At 45.4% G+C, this 17,947-nt stretch overlaps 1 protein-coding gene across 2 annotated transcripts; it reads left to right on the top strand.

The window, feature by feature from the left end:
- Window positions 1-8,817: 8,817 nt before the first annotated feature.
- Window positions 8,818-12,357, top strand: Borcs7 (BLOC-1 related complex subunit 7). 2 transcript variants are annotated; one of them, XR_005975113.1, is made up of 6 exons: window positions 8,818-9,016; window positions 9,843-9,905; window positions 9,986-10,029; window positions 11,028-11,048; window positions 11,870-12,055; window positions 12,141-12,357. XR_005975113.1 is itself a non-coding variant. In XM_041660943.1 (5 exons), exons 1-5 carry the CDS (start codon window positions 8,879-8,881, stop codon window positions 11,919-11,921), a joined length of 318 nt encoding a protein of 105 aa, XP_041516877.1. In that variant the 5' UTR covers window positions 8,818-8,878; the 3' UTR covers window positions 11,922-12,357. The 2 variants fall into 2 exon arrangements, 1 of the variants encoding a protein (XP_041516877.1); XM_041660943.1 differs by having other exon boundaries at window positions 11,870-12,357.
- Window positions 12,358-17,947: the final 5,590 nt, after the last annotated feature.

Here is a 17,947-nt window from a genome sequence, read left to right as displayed (position 1 = left end):
CTGTTTAGTCTTAGAAAGATTTGAAGAATACCTATCTAACTGAAATATATCTCTATATATCTAGAAAACCTAACTAGCATGACTACAAGTTTGATTATTATAGTTGATTATCTATTAACCTATATTTCTTAATTACATATTACGTTTTTATTTATTCATTTTTTATATTACATTTTTAAATGAGCTACACAAACACAATACCTTAATCAACAGCATAAATATATATAGTAAAATTGACCTTAAATTTGTATCAATAAACCAAGATCCATACCAATGTAAAGTATTTATCTCTATAGCATAACCCCTTTTAAATGAAAACAAACATTTATAAACAATATTTGGGAATTTGGGTGTAGTTCTCTCCAAACTACTTCCTGATTTTTGTTGGGCAAAGTATTTTGGGGGCTTTACAGAGACCTTTCAGGGGCTCTTGGTCCATCAAACCACATTAGGATTTTTGTGTGTGTAACTTTTCTATTACTATTCTTTTCTTTCCGAGGCCGCAGTGTGCATCACTGGGCTTCAATGCTTTGGGCCTATGGCACCACAGTGCGCCATGATGGGAGGGAGCATGTGGGGAAGGACTGTTCACTTCACGGCTGGAAAGGTGTCTTCCTTCAGGTTTCTATTGCTGTGAGGAGACACCATGACCATTACAACTCTTATAAAGGAAACATTGAATTGGGGTGGCTCCCTTACAGTTTCAGAGGTTCAGTCCATTATCATCACGGCAGGGAGTAGGTGGCAGGCAGGCAGGCAGACAGGCAGACAGGCAGGTGTGGTGTTGGAGGCAACAGGAAGTGGACTGACGCTCTGGGTGATATCCTGAGCACAGGACACCTTAACCAGTGCCACTCCCTACGAGATTGTTGGGGCCAATTACATTTAAACTACCACAGATGGAAAGAGAGACAGAATGGACTGGGGTCTCACTATCCCCTTAAAGGGTACACTCCCAATGGCTGAACAGCAAGCGGTTCAGCCCAGCTGGAGAGGTATCCTGGCAGTCTGGAGCCAAGAAATACCACAAAGTCACTCAGCACAGCAAGCCTCACACAAGAGATTGGGAGGGGGAAACCAGGAAGGTGGCAGGCTCTGCTGCGGTGAGAAGCAACAGAGAACTGGGCAGTATACACCGGGCTTCTTTGCTGTAGGGTGGGGCTTTCCAGGGTGGCCTGATTTGGGGGCAAGCTCAAGGATTGGTGAGATTTTTTTCTTGTAGGGTGGGGCCTGGCCACTCTGCTATCTTGGGACTAGGAAGGCAGTTACAATCCTTTGGACCCTTAGGGAAGTGGGTGGGGAGGGGGCCTGGCCACTTGTATGCCTTGAGAATTTACAAAATTTACGAAGGGAGTATCTGCCCATGGCCTGTTTCCCTGCAGCTTGAGTTGGCATGAAAAGCCAACACTAATATCCTTCTGTTAAACCTCACTTCCAAAGTTTTTTGTTTTTGTTTTTCTTGTTTTTTAGAGACAGAGTTTCCTCTAAGTATCTCTGGACTACCTGGAACTCACTCTGTAGACAAGGCTGGCCTTGAACTCACAGAGATCCACCTGCCTCTGCCTCCCTAATGCTGGGATTAAAGGCATGTGCCACCATGGCCCTGCATAAACAGGGTTTGTTGGACTAGATGTCCAAACATGAGGGAGGAGTTGCTCCAGACACCACTCACACAGCCGCAATTGATGCAAAAGCAAGAGGATTTTTATTCTGTCATGACAGGGCCCTTCAGGTTCGGGATATGAAGGACATCCAATAGCTGTTACAGCCCATCTTTTAAAGCAAAAAGCCACAGACACAAGGGGGGAACCTGTACGTTGCTTTCCAACTTATTGGATTGGTTTATTCAAAGGGTTACTAGCAGTGATTGGTCTATTCCAGGGCAGGAGAATAGCTGCGTGAAGGGATGAGATAAGAGGAGCATCTCTGGCCTCCCTGACCTTGATCCAGTGACTAAATCAATATATCAGGAACTGAGTCAACATCTGTGGGTTGTCTTTGCCTCAATTCCCAGAATGGAGTTGTGTTTGAAGATTATTCACAAGGACACAGGAGGATGAGCAGTCCAGCATGTGTGAGTATGTGTGCGACTGTCCCTTTTCCAAGATAGAGTGAGTGTAAGGTTTTAGAAAAATGTCTTAGGGTTGAGGGGGCTTACAAATGCATTTAGAGTCTTTCATTCCCTCCTCTTGTTTTGTCAAATCCCAATTTTGGGATTTTCTGAGGTCTCTCTTGAGAGCCTGATATTGGTGGGTCCGTACTAAAACTTGGGTAATACTGAGTCATTCACGAATGAACGTCAGGAGTTGGTATTTTCTGCAGTCCTGGGACTGGGAAGAATCTAGCTGGGGTTTTAGGGAGGGAGTTGGGAAATGATGGGGCCTTAGAGCTTGGTGTGGTGCTTAGGGCCCCTGCAGGAGGAAACTAGTTCAGCCTCCCCCACCTTGTCGAGTTTGCTTACACACACACACACACACACACACACACACACACACACCAGACAAATATATCAGTCACAATGTGTACATGCAGGATAAGAGTCCCGGAGAGTTCATTTGGTATTTTTTTTAAGAGTCCTTTGTTTAGCTTTGGGTGTGTTGAAGCTTTTATCTGGAGGGTCCTGAGTTGTCCTGTGGAGGTGCTGGCTTCACATGAGATGCGTGGATCCAGGTTGCAATGTTGTCTACTTTGAGAGCGGTGGTTGTCTTAAGGAGCATGGTGTAGGTTCCCTTCCAGGAAGGTTTAAGGCTCTGGGACTGATGTCTCTGAATGTATACGGAATCACCAACGGATGTGAAATCTCTGGGTGTCCAGACTGGTATGCAGCAGCCAGAGGCTTCCACACCTGGGCTTAGACTATCTAGAAGGCCTTTAGGTGGACAGATAACAGTCTGGGAGGACAGCATCAGGATTATACACCTCATTCGCCTTAGTGAGCAGTGGCAGCCCTCACATAGGATCTCATAAGGAGTGAGTTTAAATTGCCCCGGAGTGTTTTGAAGAACAGGACGGGGGAGGTCTGTCCAATTATTTTTGCTGGTCTCTAGGGCCAATTTTGTTAATTTGTAAAAATTTTCTTTTAGAATTTTATTTATCCTATCTATCTGACCTGAGCTTTGGGGTTGGTAAGCACAATTTAATCTTTAATTGATCCCCAGTGTTTTGGCCACTCCCTGACTTACCTGGGCAACAAAGGCAGGTCTATTATGGGACACAATTACCTTGGGCATTCCAAACCTCGGGAAGATTTCTTTTATGATCTTCTTAGCCATTACATTGGCTGTCTCCGTCCTGGTCAATGTATGATGGCTATCTTCTTTGGCAACTGTGTGGCCTCAAGGAGGCTCAAAATTTTCATAGATGTCAACAGTCCTCTTTGTCTGTATATTGTTCCGGGTATATGGATGGTGGCAAAAGCATACCTGCTGTCAGTGTAGCCGTTCCCTCTGCCATCTGTAGAGCTTGTATCAAAGCCACAAGTTCAGCTTTCTGGGCAGGCCGACGTCCCTGAAAGGAGGCTACTGGCCCAGATAATTTGTTTCCTGTCCACCAATGCTGCCCCCGCCTTCCGCTTACCTTCAGTCTTGTGTACCTGCTCGGCTCGGACCCCCAGCCTTGTTCCCCAGACAAATTTCACCATCATTTCCAGTTCTGCCTGGCACAGCTCAGCCTGCCGTTCCACCAGCAGCCTGTCCTTTCTGCAGAGCTGGTAGGATCCGTAGTCCATCGATGTGAGCAGGGCACAGGAGCAGCAGCCCGGTGCAAGAGGGCACCTGTGGTAGCATTGTGAGCGCTCTATCACAGTCTGACATGTGTGAGGGGAGCGAGACTGCAGGGTGAGCAGCCAGGGCTCATGCAGGCTTTAGAGAAAGCACAGCAGCACCAAGGCAGTTGCTAGGAGACAAGGATTTCTCTGGTGGTGATGGCAGGGGGAGGTGGTCATCCTGGTGAGGAGGGCGTGGCAGAGGCATAGGCAGACACCTGCATCTCCTGCAGAACTGAGATGGTGGTGTGGCAGGGGGAGGTGGTCATCCTGGTGAGGAGGGCATGGCAGAGGCATAGGCAGACACCTGCATCTCCTGCAGAACTGAGATGGTGGTGTGGCAGGGGGAGGTGGTCATCCTGGTGAGGAGGGCATGGCAGAGGCATAGGCAGACACCTGCATCTCCTGCAGAACTGAGATGGTGGTGTGGCAGGGGGAGGTGGTCATCCTGGTGAGGAGGGCGTGGCAGAGGCATAGGCAGACACCTGCATCTCCTGCAGAACTGAGATGGTGGTGTGGCAGGGGGAGGTGGTCATCCTGGTGAGGAGGGCGTGGCAGAGGCATAGGCAGACACCTGCATCTCCTGCAGAACTGAGATGGTGGTGATGGCAGGGGGAGGTGGTCATCCTGGTGAGGAGGGCGTGGCAGAGGCATAGGCAGACACCTGCATCTCCTGCAGAACTGAGAAGAGCAGGGAAAGCAAAAGTCCCTCGTTTGGTCAACAAAAGGCTTTGATCATACATTCAGGGGTGACCAGGGAGGAACGAGTCATTTATTTGTTCTTCTCCCAAATTTATAGTTCGTAAGGTGTCCAATTTGTTCAATGGTTGTTTTAACACAGAGTACTCAGTTCCTGTGTCCCTTAGACGATCTATAGAGGTATCTAATGTCCTTTTTCTTGCCATAAGCACATTGGCCTTTGTCCAAGGAGTGCCTCTGTCCGTCTTCATTTGTCTTTGATCTTCTGTTGCCCAGGCTCCCTATCTGTCTGAGTCCTTCTTGTTTATGATCCCTCCAGTTTTTTTCTTTTCTCTGCCTCCTGCCTTTCTCTTTCGTTCACTTCCCTTTCTCTGTCTCTCATTTAACACTTTCTCTGTTTCCCCAAATTCTGCAAGGTATAATCTTGCAACCTATCTACCTGCTGTAACTTTCTTCTTATATCTGATGCTGACTGTCCTATGAAGGTCATGGCTAACGCTGCCTGCTGACCTTCAGAGGTTGGGTAAAATACCTATAAACCTCCATTAAAAAAATCTAAGAAACACAGATTTTAACTAGCCCCTGGAGAACCTCTTTTACCTTGGCCAAATTAGTGGGATGCCTTGCCCCTGAGATTTGCCATGAGCCCGGCATTTTGACTGTCAGTTTCTCCCTTTAAGAATTAATTAGACATAGAAGAATGAAAATAGATCCATATTTATCTCTATGCACAAAACTGAAATCCAAACAAATCAAAGACCTTAACATAAAACCAACAATATTGAACCTCATAGAAGAAAAAAGTTTTAAATATATTTTTAAACATAGCCTCAGTGGCATAGACATTGAGAGAAACAATCAATAAACAGGATCTCCAGAACAGAGAAGCATTTTGTATAGCAAAGTATATAATCAACAGAACATAAAAACATATAAGGAACTTAGGAACTTAGTCCTCATAAGAACAAATAATCCAATAAAATTATGTTACAGACCTAAACTGTAAATTTTCAACAGATGAATTTAAAATGACTGAAAGATATTTAAAATTTGCTTAAATATAACATCCTTAATCATCGGGGAAATGCAAATCAAACAACTCTGAGATTTTATCTTATCCCTGTAAAAATGACCAAGATTTAAAAATATTGTTTGACAATTTATGCGTAAGAGAATGTGGAATAAAAATCCCCCATTTTTGGTAAAAATACAAACGGATACAGCTACCTTGAACATTAGTATGGTGAATTTTCAGAATAGGTAACATATTACCTTAAAACTTAGCAATATCCCTTTTGGGCCTATTTTACATAGCAGAATTATTTTATCATAGACAGAATCTGAAAACAACCCAAAATGTACCTCTTTTATATCAATAATAAATGAGAATCTTCGCCATGTTTTTAAAATAGCCATAAACATTATAAAGAGTCAAAAGGGTCATTTTAACTCAACCTCATCACTCAGCAACACCCCCTTTGCCATTGTAGTGGGGTGAGAGGCTTCAGCAGATCTTTGACATGTGGGACAACTCAAGCATTGCGAGCAGTCAAGTGTCAAATTTAGATCTAAACATGGGCACATGGGTGGCTTAGAAGCTCATCTGGGCTGTTTACATGGCCCTGGCCCTGGACCAGCGCTTTTACAGCGATAGTTCTTGAAGACAGTGTAGTCCTGTATCCATCTAAACAGAGTTGGGTATTTAATTTTTTTATGGACACACTGTGTAGTAAGAAATATAGAAACCAACAATCTGTAGTTTTTTATAAGCACAATTTTTCAAAGTGATTCAGCTTAACTCCCCACAATTTTTATTTATTTTATTTTATTTTATTTTTTTTTGGTTTTTCGAGACAGGGTTTCTCTGTGGTTTTGGAGCCTGTCCTGGAACTATCTCTGTAGACCAGGCTGGTCTCAAACTCACAGAGATCCGCCTGCCTCTGCCTCCCGAGTGCTGGGATTAAAGGCGTGCGCCACCACGGCCCGGCCTCCCCCCAATTTTTAAACCAGAAGCTTTACCCTGGACACAGTGCATGATGACTGGAACACAGCATCCCTAGAAGAGAGATGCTATCAGGAAGGCCCTTCTGATGTTGGCTTGCCCTACTACCTGTTGCTCCTGAATCCACATTCGCGGTTTACCAAAAGCCACAGGGATACTTACTCGCAATCGTTCTATCTGCTGTCATACCCAGTCCTGGCTGCCAAAATGAAGAGGTCCAGGTTCTTTATGGGATTTGTGCTTTCTAATAGGGTATCTGACCCCAGAGAAACAGCCTACTGCTGGTTCCCAGGCTTACTGGGTCCTGTGGGGAGGAATTAGCACCAGCTTGGACCCCTCTGGTATGTGTGCCTCCTGCAAGGGTAAAGAGACAGGGGAGGGCAGACTGCAGTTACCAAAGTCAGAGGGAAGCTGGCCTTGGTGCCTGCCCTGTGCTCTGTAACAAAATGGTTTGACCCAGAGTAGGAGGGTTCTCTGGACAAGCTCTCCCAGGTGACAATATAGGGAACCTTGTCTGGGTGGCCATAAAGGTCAGGATGGAAGACTTTTTTCTTTAATCTGCAAGATAGTATTTAGATTGAATGTCCTGCCCTGTGGCCAGCCCACTTAAAAAGTGAGCCATTCCAGGAAGCAGACCGCTTGCCAGCGTTTCTTTCGGATTTCCACAGCTCGGTCTGCAGCTTTTCTCTAAAGTTAGAGTTAGGGTCAGAGAGGTGGTTACTTACTGCCCCATGGTACCAGATTTAGACTCAAGTACAAACAGATATACAAAAAACAAAGACACGACATAAAACCAAAGACACAAAAAGCCAAAACCAAACTCAAAATCAGAAGCTGCACAGCACTGCAGATGGAGGTGAGCGACAAATAGCCATGCCTCCTGGGAACTAGAGGAGTGACCTGGTCACTCCTAGCCCCTTTCAGACACTGGCGTGTCCTCCAGATTTCAGATTACTGGAGTGTCCTCCAGATACCAGCCCTATGTAGGTACAATTTCTCAGACTACCAACAAACGCAAACTACAATAATCACAGAAGCAAAGCAGACAGACAGACAAAGACAATAAGAACGCTCGATCTTACCTCCAACTAGGCCTAGAATGGGTACAGAAGCAACTCATTTCCCGCCAACGCACCAAAATGTTGGACTAGATGTCCAAATATCAGGGAGGAGTTGCTCCAGACACCACTCACACAGCCGCAATTGATGCAAAAGCAAGAGGATTTTTATTCTGTCATGACAGGGCCCTTCAGGTTCGGGATATGAAGGACATCCAATAGCTGTTACAGCCCATCTTTTAAAGCAAAAAGCCACAGACACAAGGGGGGAACCTGTACGTTGCTTTCCAACTTATTGGTTTATTCAAAGGGTTACTAGCAGTGATTGGTCTCTTCCAGGGCAGGAGAATAGCTGTGTGATCGGATGAGATAAGAGGAGCATCTATGGCTTTCCTTGGTCCAGTGACTAAATCAATATATCAGGAACTGAGTCAACATCTGTGGGTTGTCTTTGCCTCAATTCCCAGAATGGAGTTGTGTTTGAAGATTATTCACAAGGACACAGGAGGATGAGCAGTCCAGCATGTGGTTATTCACAAGGACACAGGAGGATGAGCAGTCCAGCATATGTGTGTGTGGGCGACTGTCCCTTTTCCAAGATAGAGTGAGTGTAAGGTTTTAGAAAAATGTCTTAGGGTTGAGGGGGCTTACAAATGCATTTAGAGTCTTTCAGGTTTTATTTATTTATTTGTTTATCTATTTATTTTGGTTTTTCAAGACAGGGTTTCTTTGTAGCTTTGGAGCCTGTCCTAGAACTCACTCTGTAGATCAGGCTGGCCTCAAACTCACAGAGATCTGCCTGCCTCTGCCTCCTGAGTGCTGGAATTAAAGGTGTCTGTGTCCTTTGACAATTTTAATGAGATGTCTGTTAGAGTTGAAAGAAATCTCTACTTTATTTTATAGATGGGGTCTCATGTATCCCAACCTGGCCTCAACTTGCCAAATAGCAAAGGCTGACCTTGAACTTCTGACCCTCTTACCTCTACCTCGAGAATGCTGGGATTACAGGACTGTGCTACCACTCCTAGTTTATGCAGTTCTGGCTATAGCACAGATGTGGAACGGAAGCCCCAGGAGTTGAGTAATTTGTAGCCACATCACTGCTTAAACGGTAGAACTGGGTAGCTCTTCCGACTCTAAACTACAGATTCACCCAAATTATGTTATATCCGCTGCAGGCTGGCTTGCTTAGACCCTGTCCTTCCATTCTCATCAACTGAACATTTTAAATCACTTTGGAAAGCAGGTTGAGCTAAGCGCATGCGGTCCTTCCTCTTTGCAGGATTGGACGCTTTGCATCTCTTTTGGCCCCAGAGACTCGCCGTCGTCCGGCTGCGGCGTTCGCGGGTTGAGACGATGGCGACTGGGACGCCGGATTCGCAAGCACGATTTGGTCAGTCAGTGAAGGGGCTTCTCACCGAGAAGGTGAACACCTGCGGGACCGACGTAATCGCGCTCACCAAGCAGGTGCTGAAAGGCTCGCGGAGCTCGGAGGTGAGCGCGGCTCCCGCGTCCGCTCCGGGAGGGGCGGCGCATTGCATCCTGGGAGAGTGGGCTTTGGCCCCCCGCCTGTGGCAGGCGACTGGGTGCGTTTCTTTAGTTTAAGTGAGCGCTTCTAGCTGGAAGAGGCAATGTGAGGGGAACCAGTGCTCCAGAGAGGAAAGAGGCACAGTCGCTCCTACCCGGTGCCTGGTTGTTCTCACGGGAATCTCTAGTGGATGCCAGTTCCCTTTCGAAACTCAGCTTGGTGTTGCTCTCAAGCTTCCAAGATTCCATTCTCTCCTTTGTCTGTCTGTGGTCTATTCTTCTGGCCATGTTCTGCATTGTTCTCAGAACAGCTTTTCCCATTGCCCCGTTCTTCCTCCGCTTCACAGTCGTCCATCAGTAAAGGGAATGATTTGATGACGTGTACACTCCTTCCGTCGGCTGCAGGAGCCACCACACTTGACTCCCCAGCCCTTGAGTTCTAGGAATCAAACTCGGGTCCTTGTTCTTACAAGGCAAACACTTTACTGAGCCCTGTCCACGGCCGCTCAGCTGATTCTGGAGGAGCCTGATGTGCCGGGGAGATGGATTTTCTTCCTCGGTGCTGGGGATTGAACCAGATCTGCCAGGCTAAATCACCATCCATTTTTACATTTTCTAATTTTGAGACAGGGTCTCACTGAATTAGCCAACCGTACTCTGTAGTCCAGGCAGGCCTGGAACTTGGGATCTTCCTGCCTTAGCTTTCCTAGCTTCTGAGATTACAGGGCTGCACGGCCAGGCCAGTCTCAGAGGTGGGAGTTTTGATCATTACCGTTTTATTTTTGTCTTCCAGCTGCTGGGTCAGGCAGCTCGAAACATGGTTCTACAGGAAGATGCCATCTTGCACTCAGAAGATGTAAGAAACCATTTCTTTTATAGTGTGGTTTGTATAACCATAGGGAAGTGGACTATTCTGTTTATCTCTCTATTATGCAGAGTTTAAGGAAAATGGCAATAATAACAACACATCTTCAGTACCAGTGAGTATTCCCCAACCAGCAGTCACGACTGCTCCTTCTCCTCAGCCCGTGTACATTGCTTTTGTGCTTTATTCAGTACTTTTTCCCATGGAGGTGGGAGTGGGTGTGGAGGCGGGAGTGGGTGTGGAGGCCAGAGTGGGGTGGAGGCCGGAGTGGGCGTGGAGGCGGGAGTGGGCATGGAGGCCGGAGTGAGGTGGAGGCCGGAGTGGGCGTGGAGGCGGGAGTGGGCATGGAGGCCGGAGTGGGGTGGAGGCGGAAGTGGGGTGGAGTCGGAAGTGGGGTGGAGGCGGAAGTGGGGTGGAGGTTAGAGTGGGATGGAAGTGGGTAGAGGCCAGAGTAGGGTGGTGGCGGGAGTGGGGAGGAGGCAGAAGTGGGATGGAGGCCAGAGTGGGATGGAAGTGGGTAGAGCTGATCAAGGGGAAAGACACTGAGGCTTCAGGAACAGTTGGGGTGTGGGAGAGTGAGAGCCAGGGCCACTTGCTTTGGTCCTCTGTGTTAACTGGGAGCACTACAAGGGAAGAACCCAGAGAGGCAGAGCTTGCCAGGACCATGCTACCAATTTGTGGCCCCTGGGAGACACTCGATCAGTATCTGTCCACGATGTGCCCAGTGTCTTTCCTCCCTTGGAGAATGGAGTGTGATAGTAACTGGCACGCCTGCATATAACACAGCACCAGCAAAATCATTCTGATTTTGAAATACACAGACAGTGCCTTCATTGTAATGATGAAGAAAAGTATAATTGAATTTGCCTTTTTTTTTCTTGATTTATATTTTATGTGGTTGATAAGATGCTTGCATACCCTTTGGAATTGTATGGCTGAGAATTCAAGTCCCAGTAGCTAACGTTAAAGCTGTCTTTTAGGTGTGCACATATTAAAATATGTGGTTATTCATCTCCACGTAACTATACTAAGTTTAAGTACTCGTTCTGATGACAACTTCTATTGGTTCACTGGCTCTCCCTATTTCTTTCCTCTTTTCCCTTCCTGACTTAGACAAGAAGCTATTCAGAAGAAGTAAGTGACCCCAGAGGTGGTGGGTAGCGCCGACTGAAGCATGCTGGGAGTGACTCCTCAGAGGTGGTGGGTGGGGCCGACTGAAGCATGCTGGGAGTGACACCTCAGAGGTGGTGGGTGGGGCTGATTGAAGCATGCTGGGAGTGACACTGCCTTTCTCAGGGATCAGTGACAAACTGGTTGATCTGTGCTTTAAGTGACCATGCTCTGGATTGCCTGTTTAGTATTTAAAGAAGACTGTGTTTTAAAGGTGTGCAGGAACTGGATTCACTGCTTATTAAGTTCTAGAAGTTACAGGGTACAGAGGTCACACTTAGGAATAGACATCCGTTTATATTGGTGATAATATTCATAAATAGAGCAAACATAAAGTCATTAAATAGTCTCATATTTATTAACTTAGTAGATTTTTGTAAAGCTTTTATCTTTTTAATTTAAGGCCTGTCACTATGTAGTCTAGGCTAAGCTGCCCTCACAATCCTGTCTCAGCTTCCTGAGTGGTGGGTTCCAGGTGTGTGCCACCATGCCCATCTGCAAACTTCTCATGGTTTTTCTCCCCAACCTTGAGATGGAATCTTACTGTGTTTTCATGGTGGCTTCACACTCTTGGATTCAAGTGACCCTCCCCTGCCTTAGCCTTCCAGGTAACTGGGACAGTGTGCCCAGTGACATTCCAAACTCAGTTTAAATGCTTCTGAGGTCAAGTGGACTGATGTAAATTTTGACTTAGATGTAACAAGACTGATGCATTAAAGGATAGAGCATACAAAGAAAGCCCTTCCTGCTCACTTCAGATGACCTTTTCTCTGTTTGACTTCTAGTGTTGAACAGTCACCTGACCTGCAGGACCAGTTGAGTCATTTACTGAAGTAGCACGCTAGAACAGGAATTGGCTTATTTGCCTGATGCTGAGGAGGACCTCCCTTACATAGTCATCACGCTGTGTGCTTGGTTTCCATTTTCATCTCCAAAAATTCATCTAGAAGAGACTTGTGAAGAGGAGCCAGGTGACTGAACTTGGAATCACTTCTTTTGGTTTTTTGAGAAAGGGTTTCTCTGAGTAACCTGCCTTTTCTGGAACTCACTTTGTAGGCCATGCTGGTCTGGAACTCAGAGATTCGTTGGCTTCTGCCTCCCAAGTGCTGGGATTAAAGGCATGTGCACTACCATCTGGCCTTGGAATCACTTCTTAAATTGGATTAACCCATACTCTTATCAGATATTTAAGTTGTGTTTAATTTCATATTAAAATAGAATTAATAAATTCAGTCATTAGCACTGAAAATAAAAGATATTTTAACTTGCTAAACACTGTATTCTGTATTGTCTAATGTTATCCTTGGTCCTTAAGCACATCACTGTGCCATAATGTTTCTTTGCTTTGTTTTTGGAGGCAGAGTGTCCCTGTGTAGCCTGCTGGCTTTGAACACATAATCCTGCTGCTGGCTTTGAACTCACAATCCTGCTGCCGGCTTTGAACAGAATCCTGCTGTTGCCTTTCAAGTGCTGGGATTACAAATACCACATCTGGCCACTGAGTAATAGTCAGTCAGTCTCAGATACTTTGGAGGCCGAGGCGGGGGTGGGGGGATGAGGAGATGGGAGCACTTGAGTCCAGGAAGTTGAGGCTGTCCAGGGCAATACAGTCTTTCTGTCTCCAAGAAGAAGAGACAGAGGGAGGGGCTTCTTTTGCAAACATGTGAGAATGATTCATACTTTAAGACGTTTAATCATTCATTCAAGAAATTTTCTTTAAGGGATGCAGACATGGATAATGGCAGACTCTTGCATGACAATCGGGCCAATGACAGCCTCTCTGGCCAGCTGCAGCCCTTTGCCTTGGCCTTTGTTCCTGGCTCCTTTCTTTCTGTGACTCTTGATTAAGTGACCTTGGTTCATTTTGTAATTTTATAGCCACCCCATTCCCTTCACATTTGGAAGTAACCTACGCAAGTAGATCTTCTGATAATTAGGTAAAGTTACAAAATGAACTACATGGAGAAACCCAGTCTCAAACAAAGCAAAAAGTCTAAACATATATAAAATCAATAAGTAATTGTTACAGATTAGTTTGTTAAAGTGTCACCTCAACCACTGAAGTACAAATTAATAAATATATCACCGACTATGACATGTATAAAATGAATTATATTTGAAAGGAGTTCTCTCTCAGCTTAATACTAAAATTTTAGTCAATGTAAAAATGTCTGACTCCTTATAAAGATATGAAATACATAACTAGTATTTGAAAGAATGTATCCAGATCAGTTATGAGAAATAATCCCTAAAGTGCTAAAGAAACAGCAGTTAAAATGGCATTTGTTTGTGGTACCATTTCTATGACTTCCACAAACTCTCAAAGAACAGACCCTTTCCCTATATTCCCAGCATATAAAACATGACCGTTAGAAGCTGGTGAGATGGCTCAGAAGTTAGGAACACTTGCTACTTTTGCAGAGGGCCCAGGTTCAGTTCCCAGCACCCTCTTCAGACAGGTCACAACTGTCTATAACTATAGCCCCAAGAGTTCTAATGTCCTCTTCTGGGCTCCACAAACATCTGCATTCACATATATATGCTTGAACATGCATATACACAGATTGATATACATAATAAAAATAAATATTAAAATCATTAAAATAATTCATTTGCTAAAGAAAATGTGATTTTCATCTATAAATGAAAGGCAAGATTTATGGATATTGATGTTTAAATTTATTTTTCTGTGTATAGATGTCTTGCCTGAATGTATGTCTATATACCATATGTGTGCAGTGCCTGAGGAAACCACAAGTATTAGATCTCCGGAGCTGGAGTTACAGACAGTTGTGAGCCATCATGTGGGTTCTGGGAATCGAACTTAGATCCTCTGGAAGAGCAGCAAGTGCCCTTAAGTGCCGAGCTGTCTCTTCAGCCCTGGAATGCTGGCTACTTTTGAAAGTTCTACTCCATTTTCTAATTATAAAAGAATTCAGGGTAGCCAGGGCTATGTAGTGAAACATTATCTCAATTTGTCTCTTCTATTTTTGTTGTGTATGTGTGAAGGCGTAAGTCACAAACAATGCCACACCAGTTTGGAATTATGATTAATAGGGTGGTATTTATTTAAAGGGGAAAAAACTTACAGATCACCGTCAGCCCTCTGCGCAACCAGGAAGGGAGTCTAGTCGCCAGCAGAGCAGGAAGTGAAGAGAGAGAGGAGAGGGAAGTGGCCGGGTTTTTTTGTTTTTTTTTTTTTTTTGGTTTTTCGAGACAGGGTTTCTCTGTGGTTTTGGAGCCTGTCCTGGAACTAGCTCTTGTAGACCAGGCTGGTCTCGAACTCACAGAGATCCGCCTGCCTCTGCCTCCCGAGTGCTGGGATTAAAGGCGTGCGCCACCACTGCCCGGCTTTTTTTTTTTTTAAAGGGAGACCACGCCCCAATGGGCTGGTATCTCAGTGGCTATTGGCTGGAGGAGTGGGAGGACCTCCCGCAACATATGTGGGGTTAGGGCACACATGTGGAGGTTAGAGGAGTAACTTTTTGTAGTAGGAGGCCACTGGTTCATTTCCTGGCCGCCCTTACCTGAAATAATCATACGAAACCTATATTATTTACAATACTTTTTGGCCAATAGCTTAAGCATATTGCTAGCTAGCTCTTACATCTAGAAACAACACATTTCCATTATTTTATATTTTACCACGAGGCTCGTGATCTCCTGGCAAGGTTCCAGCTCACAGCTTGAGTCTTTCCCCTCTGGCGACTACATGGCGTCTCAACTTATGTAAATCAGTTCTCTTCTTCCATCATAAGGAGTCTGGTCGTCAAACTTAGGTCAGCAGCCTTGGTTGCAAGGGCCCTTACCTGCTGAGCCATCTTGCCAGACAAAAGCTTTATATCTTGAAACATGACTCTGGGTATTTAACCAAAATCTGCCTTCCTGGTCGTTCCTACAATTGCTAGCCCAATAGTTTTCCAAACAAGTGTGTGGCAATATTCTGAAGATCTTCCTTGGAGATAAGGGAAGAAAACGGGAAATTTTCTATATATGATCATTTTTTTTTAATTAAAAAAAATCAAGATGGCAGTTCTTTTTTTTTTTTTTTTTTTTTTTTTTGATTTTTCGAGACAGGGTTTCTCCGTAGCTTTTGGTTCCTGTCCTGGAACTAGCTCTTGTAGACCAGGCTGGCCTCGAACTCACAGAGATCCGCCTGCCTCTGCCTCCCGAGTGCTGGGATTAAAGGCGTGCGCCACCACCGCCCGGCTAAGATGGCAGTTCTTATGCACATCTGTAATCCTAGCACCTGGGAGGTGGGGGCAGGAGGACCTGTAGTTCAGGGCTGGCCTCAGCTACCTTGAGTTTGAGACCAGCTAAAGATCCTTTCTCAATTTTCCACCTCCTTAAAAAATTAATTTTGCTAATATTTGATAAAACTTGCTTGAAGAGCTCAAATCGAATGCTTGCCCTTCAGAAAAGATGATACACAACACACGGGCTGTGTGTGGCTCAGTGCTGGTTCCCTTGCACACATGAGACCCAGGGATCAACCTTCAACTCTAGGAAACATCCCCAAAGCTTGAACACAACCAGCTGTGCAGCAGAGGCCCTGCCTGATGAGAGCATTGCTGGTCACCATCCAACCCCAAATCAGCCCAGTGTACCGGACACCATGAGGGAAGAGTGGCGGTAACTGACGTTGAAAGCGGTTTGCTTATTGCGTTTATGTGGGTGTGGTTATTAAGTGGTTCTCGTGACTAAACCACAGACAAGATAGCACAAGTGAAGATGAGCACACCCTCTCCCCGCCCTCTGCTGAGACAAAGCCATCACCGTAACAAGGAGAAAGTAACTCCTTGGTTCAAAGGGCTCATTTTATGGGCAGATGTTTTGTTCTGCTGAGAAGTGATCTTCAAGAGAGCTTTGCTACATAAGTGCTAAAAAGTACACTATGCCTATAAAAGTGGTCATTTCTTTACACACTCAATAGTTAGAAATCTCTCAATCTAAAAATATTTAACAAGGATTGCCTGTGGGTCTTTTTTTAATGACTTTTTAAAAATGTTTAGCTTTATGTTTCTAAAGAGTGTGACATACATATTTATTGAATACCAGCTATCCTCCAGGGACTATATTGTGTTCTGAGGAAACACTTTGGAGTGATTAATAATTAGCTCTGCGACCTTCAGCGAGTTATTTATTTAACCAAGGGAAGTCAGAACAGGAACTCAAGGCAGAAACTTGTAGCTAAAACCGTGGATCTTCTCTTCTGCTTGTGCCCAGGCAGCTTTCTTTTATGACACGGGCACACTCGCCTAGGGGATGGATGCCCCTTAAGGATTTATTTTTATTTCATGTGCATTGATGTTTTGCCTACATGTGTGTCTGTGAAGATGTCAGATCCCTGGAGTTACAGACAGTTGTGAGCTGCCATATGGTTGCTGGAATTGAACCCGGGTCCTTTGGAAGAGCAGCCAGTGCTCTTAACCATTGAGGCATCACTTCAGCCCTGGAGCTGTTTTTCAACACTTATTTATGCATCTATGTATGCATGCTGTGTTCTGCCTGCGATCAGAGGACAACCTGCAGGAGTCGGTTCCCATGTGCATTCCAGGGATGGAAGTGAGGTCCTCGGTCTTGGTGGCATTCACGCTTACCGTACATCAAGTCATCTCACTGCCACCCTGTTAACTTCCAATAACAATTAATTGACAACGGAATTTGGAAACTTACGAGATGGATTTCAACATTTTATTTGTAATAGCATGGGTTTGAAAACAGGAAGATAATTTCCTAAGAGTCCACTTTCCTATCTGGACATCTTTTCCTTTAGACCGCTACATCCCCTTATCTTGATGAACGGCAATGCTTGATTCAACCACAAAGCAGGTAAGACATACAAACAAATACAGAGTGGTTGAGATGGCACAGCTGGAAAAGCTAAAAGCACTTGCCACACAAGCCTGGCGCTGGAGCCCGGAACCCACTGTGGAAGGAGAGAAGTAACATGTGAAAGCCACCTGTCTCCATCCGTGGGCCGTGGTGCTCACACACACGTGCACACACCAGTTTAAAAGACACAGCTGTAACGGTGGGAACAGGCGCTTCTTAAAGATGCGTCCTGGCTGGTGGTGGCTCAGCAGGGAAAGACTCTGGCAGGCAGGCCCTCCAGCATAGTTCTCTTCCGGGTGCCCACAGTGTGGAAGTGGAGAACCAACTTCCTAAAAGTCCCCTTCACCACACATCACCAGGGCACCCCCACCCCGTAGATACATAAGGTGCAATATAAACAAAAGCAGTTGAGGTGAAGTGGCAGTAATGGAAAATACATGCAAACTGTGCTGGGTGCTTTTCTAGATGCGACTGGACAATGGCTACCCAGTGAAGAATTCATCTCTGAGACATTCCAGAAAAGGCAAAGCTGCAGGGAGAGAGTCAAGTCTGTGTTTGCCTAGGAGCTGGATGTGGAAGGAATTTCCCACCAAAGGGCACACACAAACCTTCTGAACTAGAGAACCACTTTAATCTTGTGGGTTGCGGGGGTGGGACTGGACAGGGTTTCCCTGTGTAGCCCTAGCTGTCTTTAGAACTAGCTTTGTAGATCAGGCTGGCCTCAAACTCAGAGATCTGCCAGCCTCTTCCTCCCGTCTCTGTCTCCTGAGTGCTGGAATTAAAGGCACAGCACCATGCCTGATGACAACAGAATTCCAGCAGAGCTGTGCGTTAAGGAAAGGTAAGTGTTAGAGATGTAAATGACACTCCAGTTCATGCCACATATGGGTGTTCATTTAAAAATACACACACAGAGAGAGAGAGAGAGAGAGAGAGAGAGAGAGAGAATGAAATTCAGCGGATCAATAAAGGAAGATGTTAACTAATAAGACGGGGTGCAAAGACTCCAAGGTGAAGAGGACACCCAG

The sequence above is a fragment of the Microtus oregoni genome, unplaced genomic scaffold (genome assembly GCF_018167655.1).
Source record: "Microtus oregoni isolate MIOR12 unplaced genomic scaffold, Mior012 000012F_ref0000307, whole genome shotgun sequence".
Classification (NCBI taxonomy): Eukaryota; Metazoa; Chordata; class Mammalia; order Rodentia; family Cricetidae; genus Microtus; species Microtus oregoni.
Note: the sequence above shows the minus strand (reverse complement) of the source record. Positions and strands in the feature narration are given on the sequence as shown.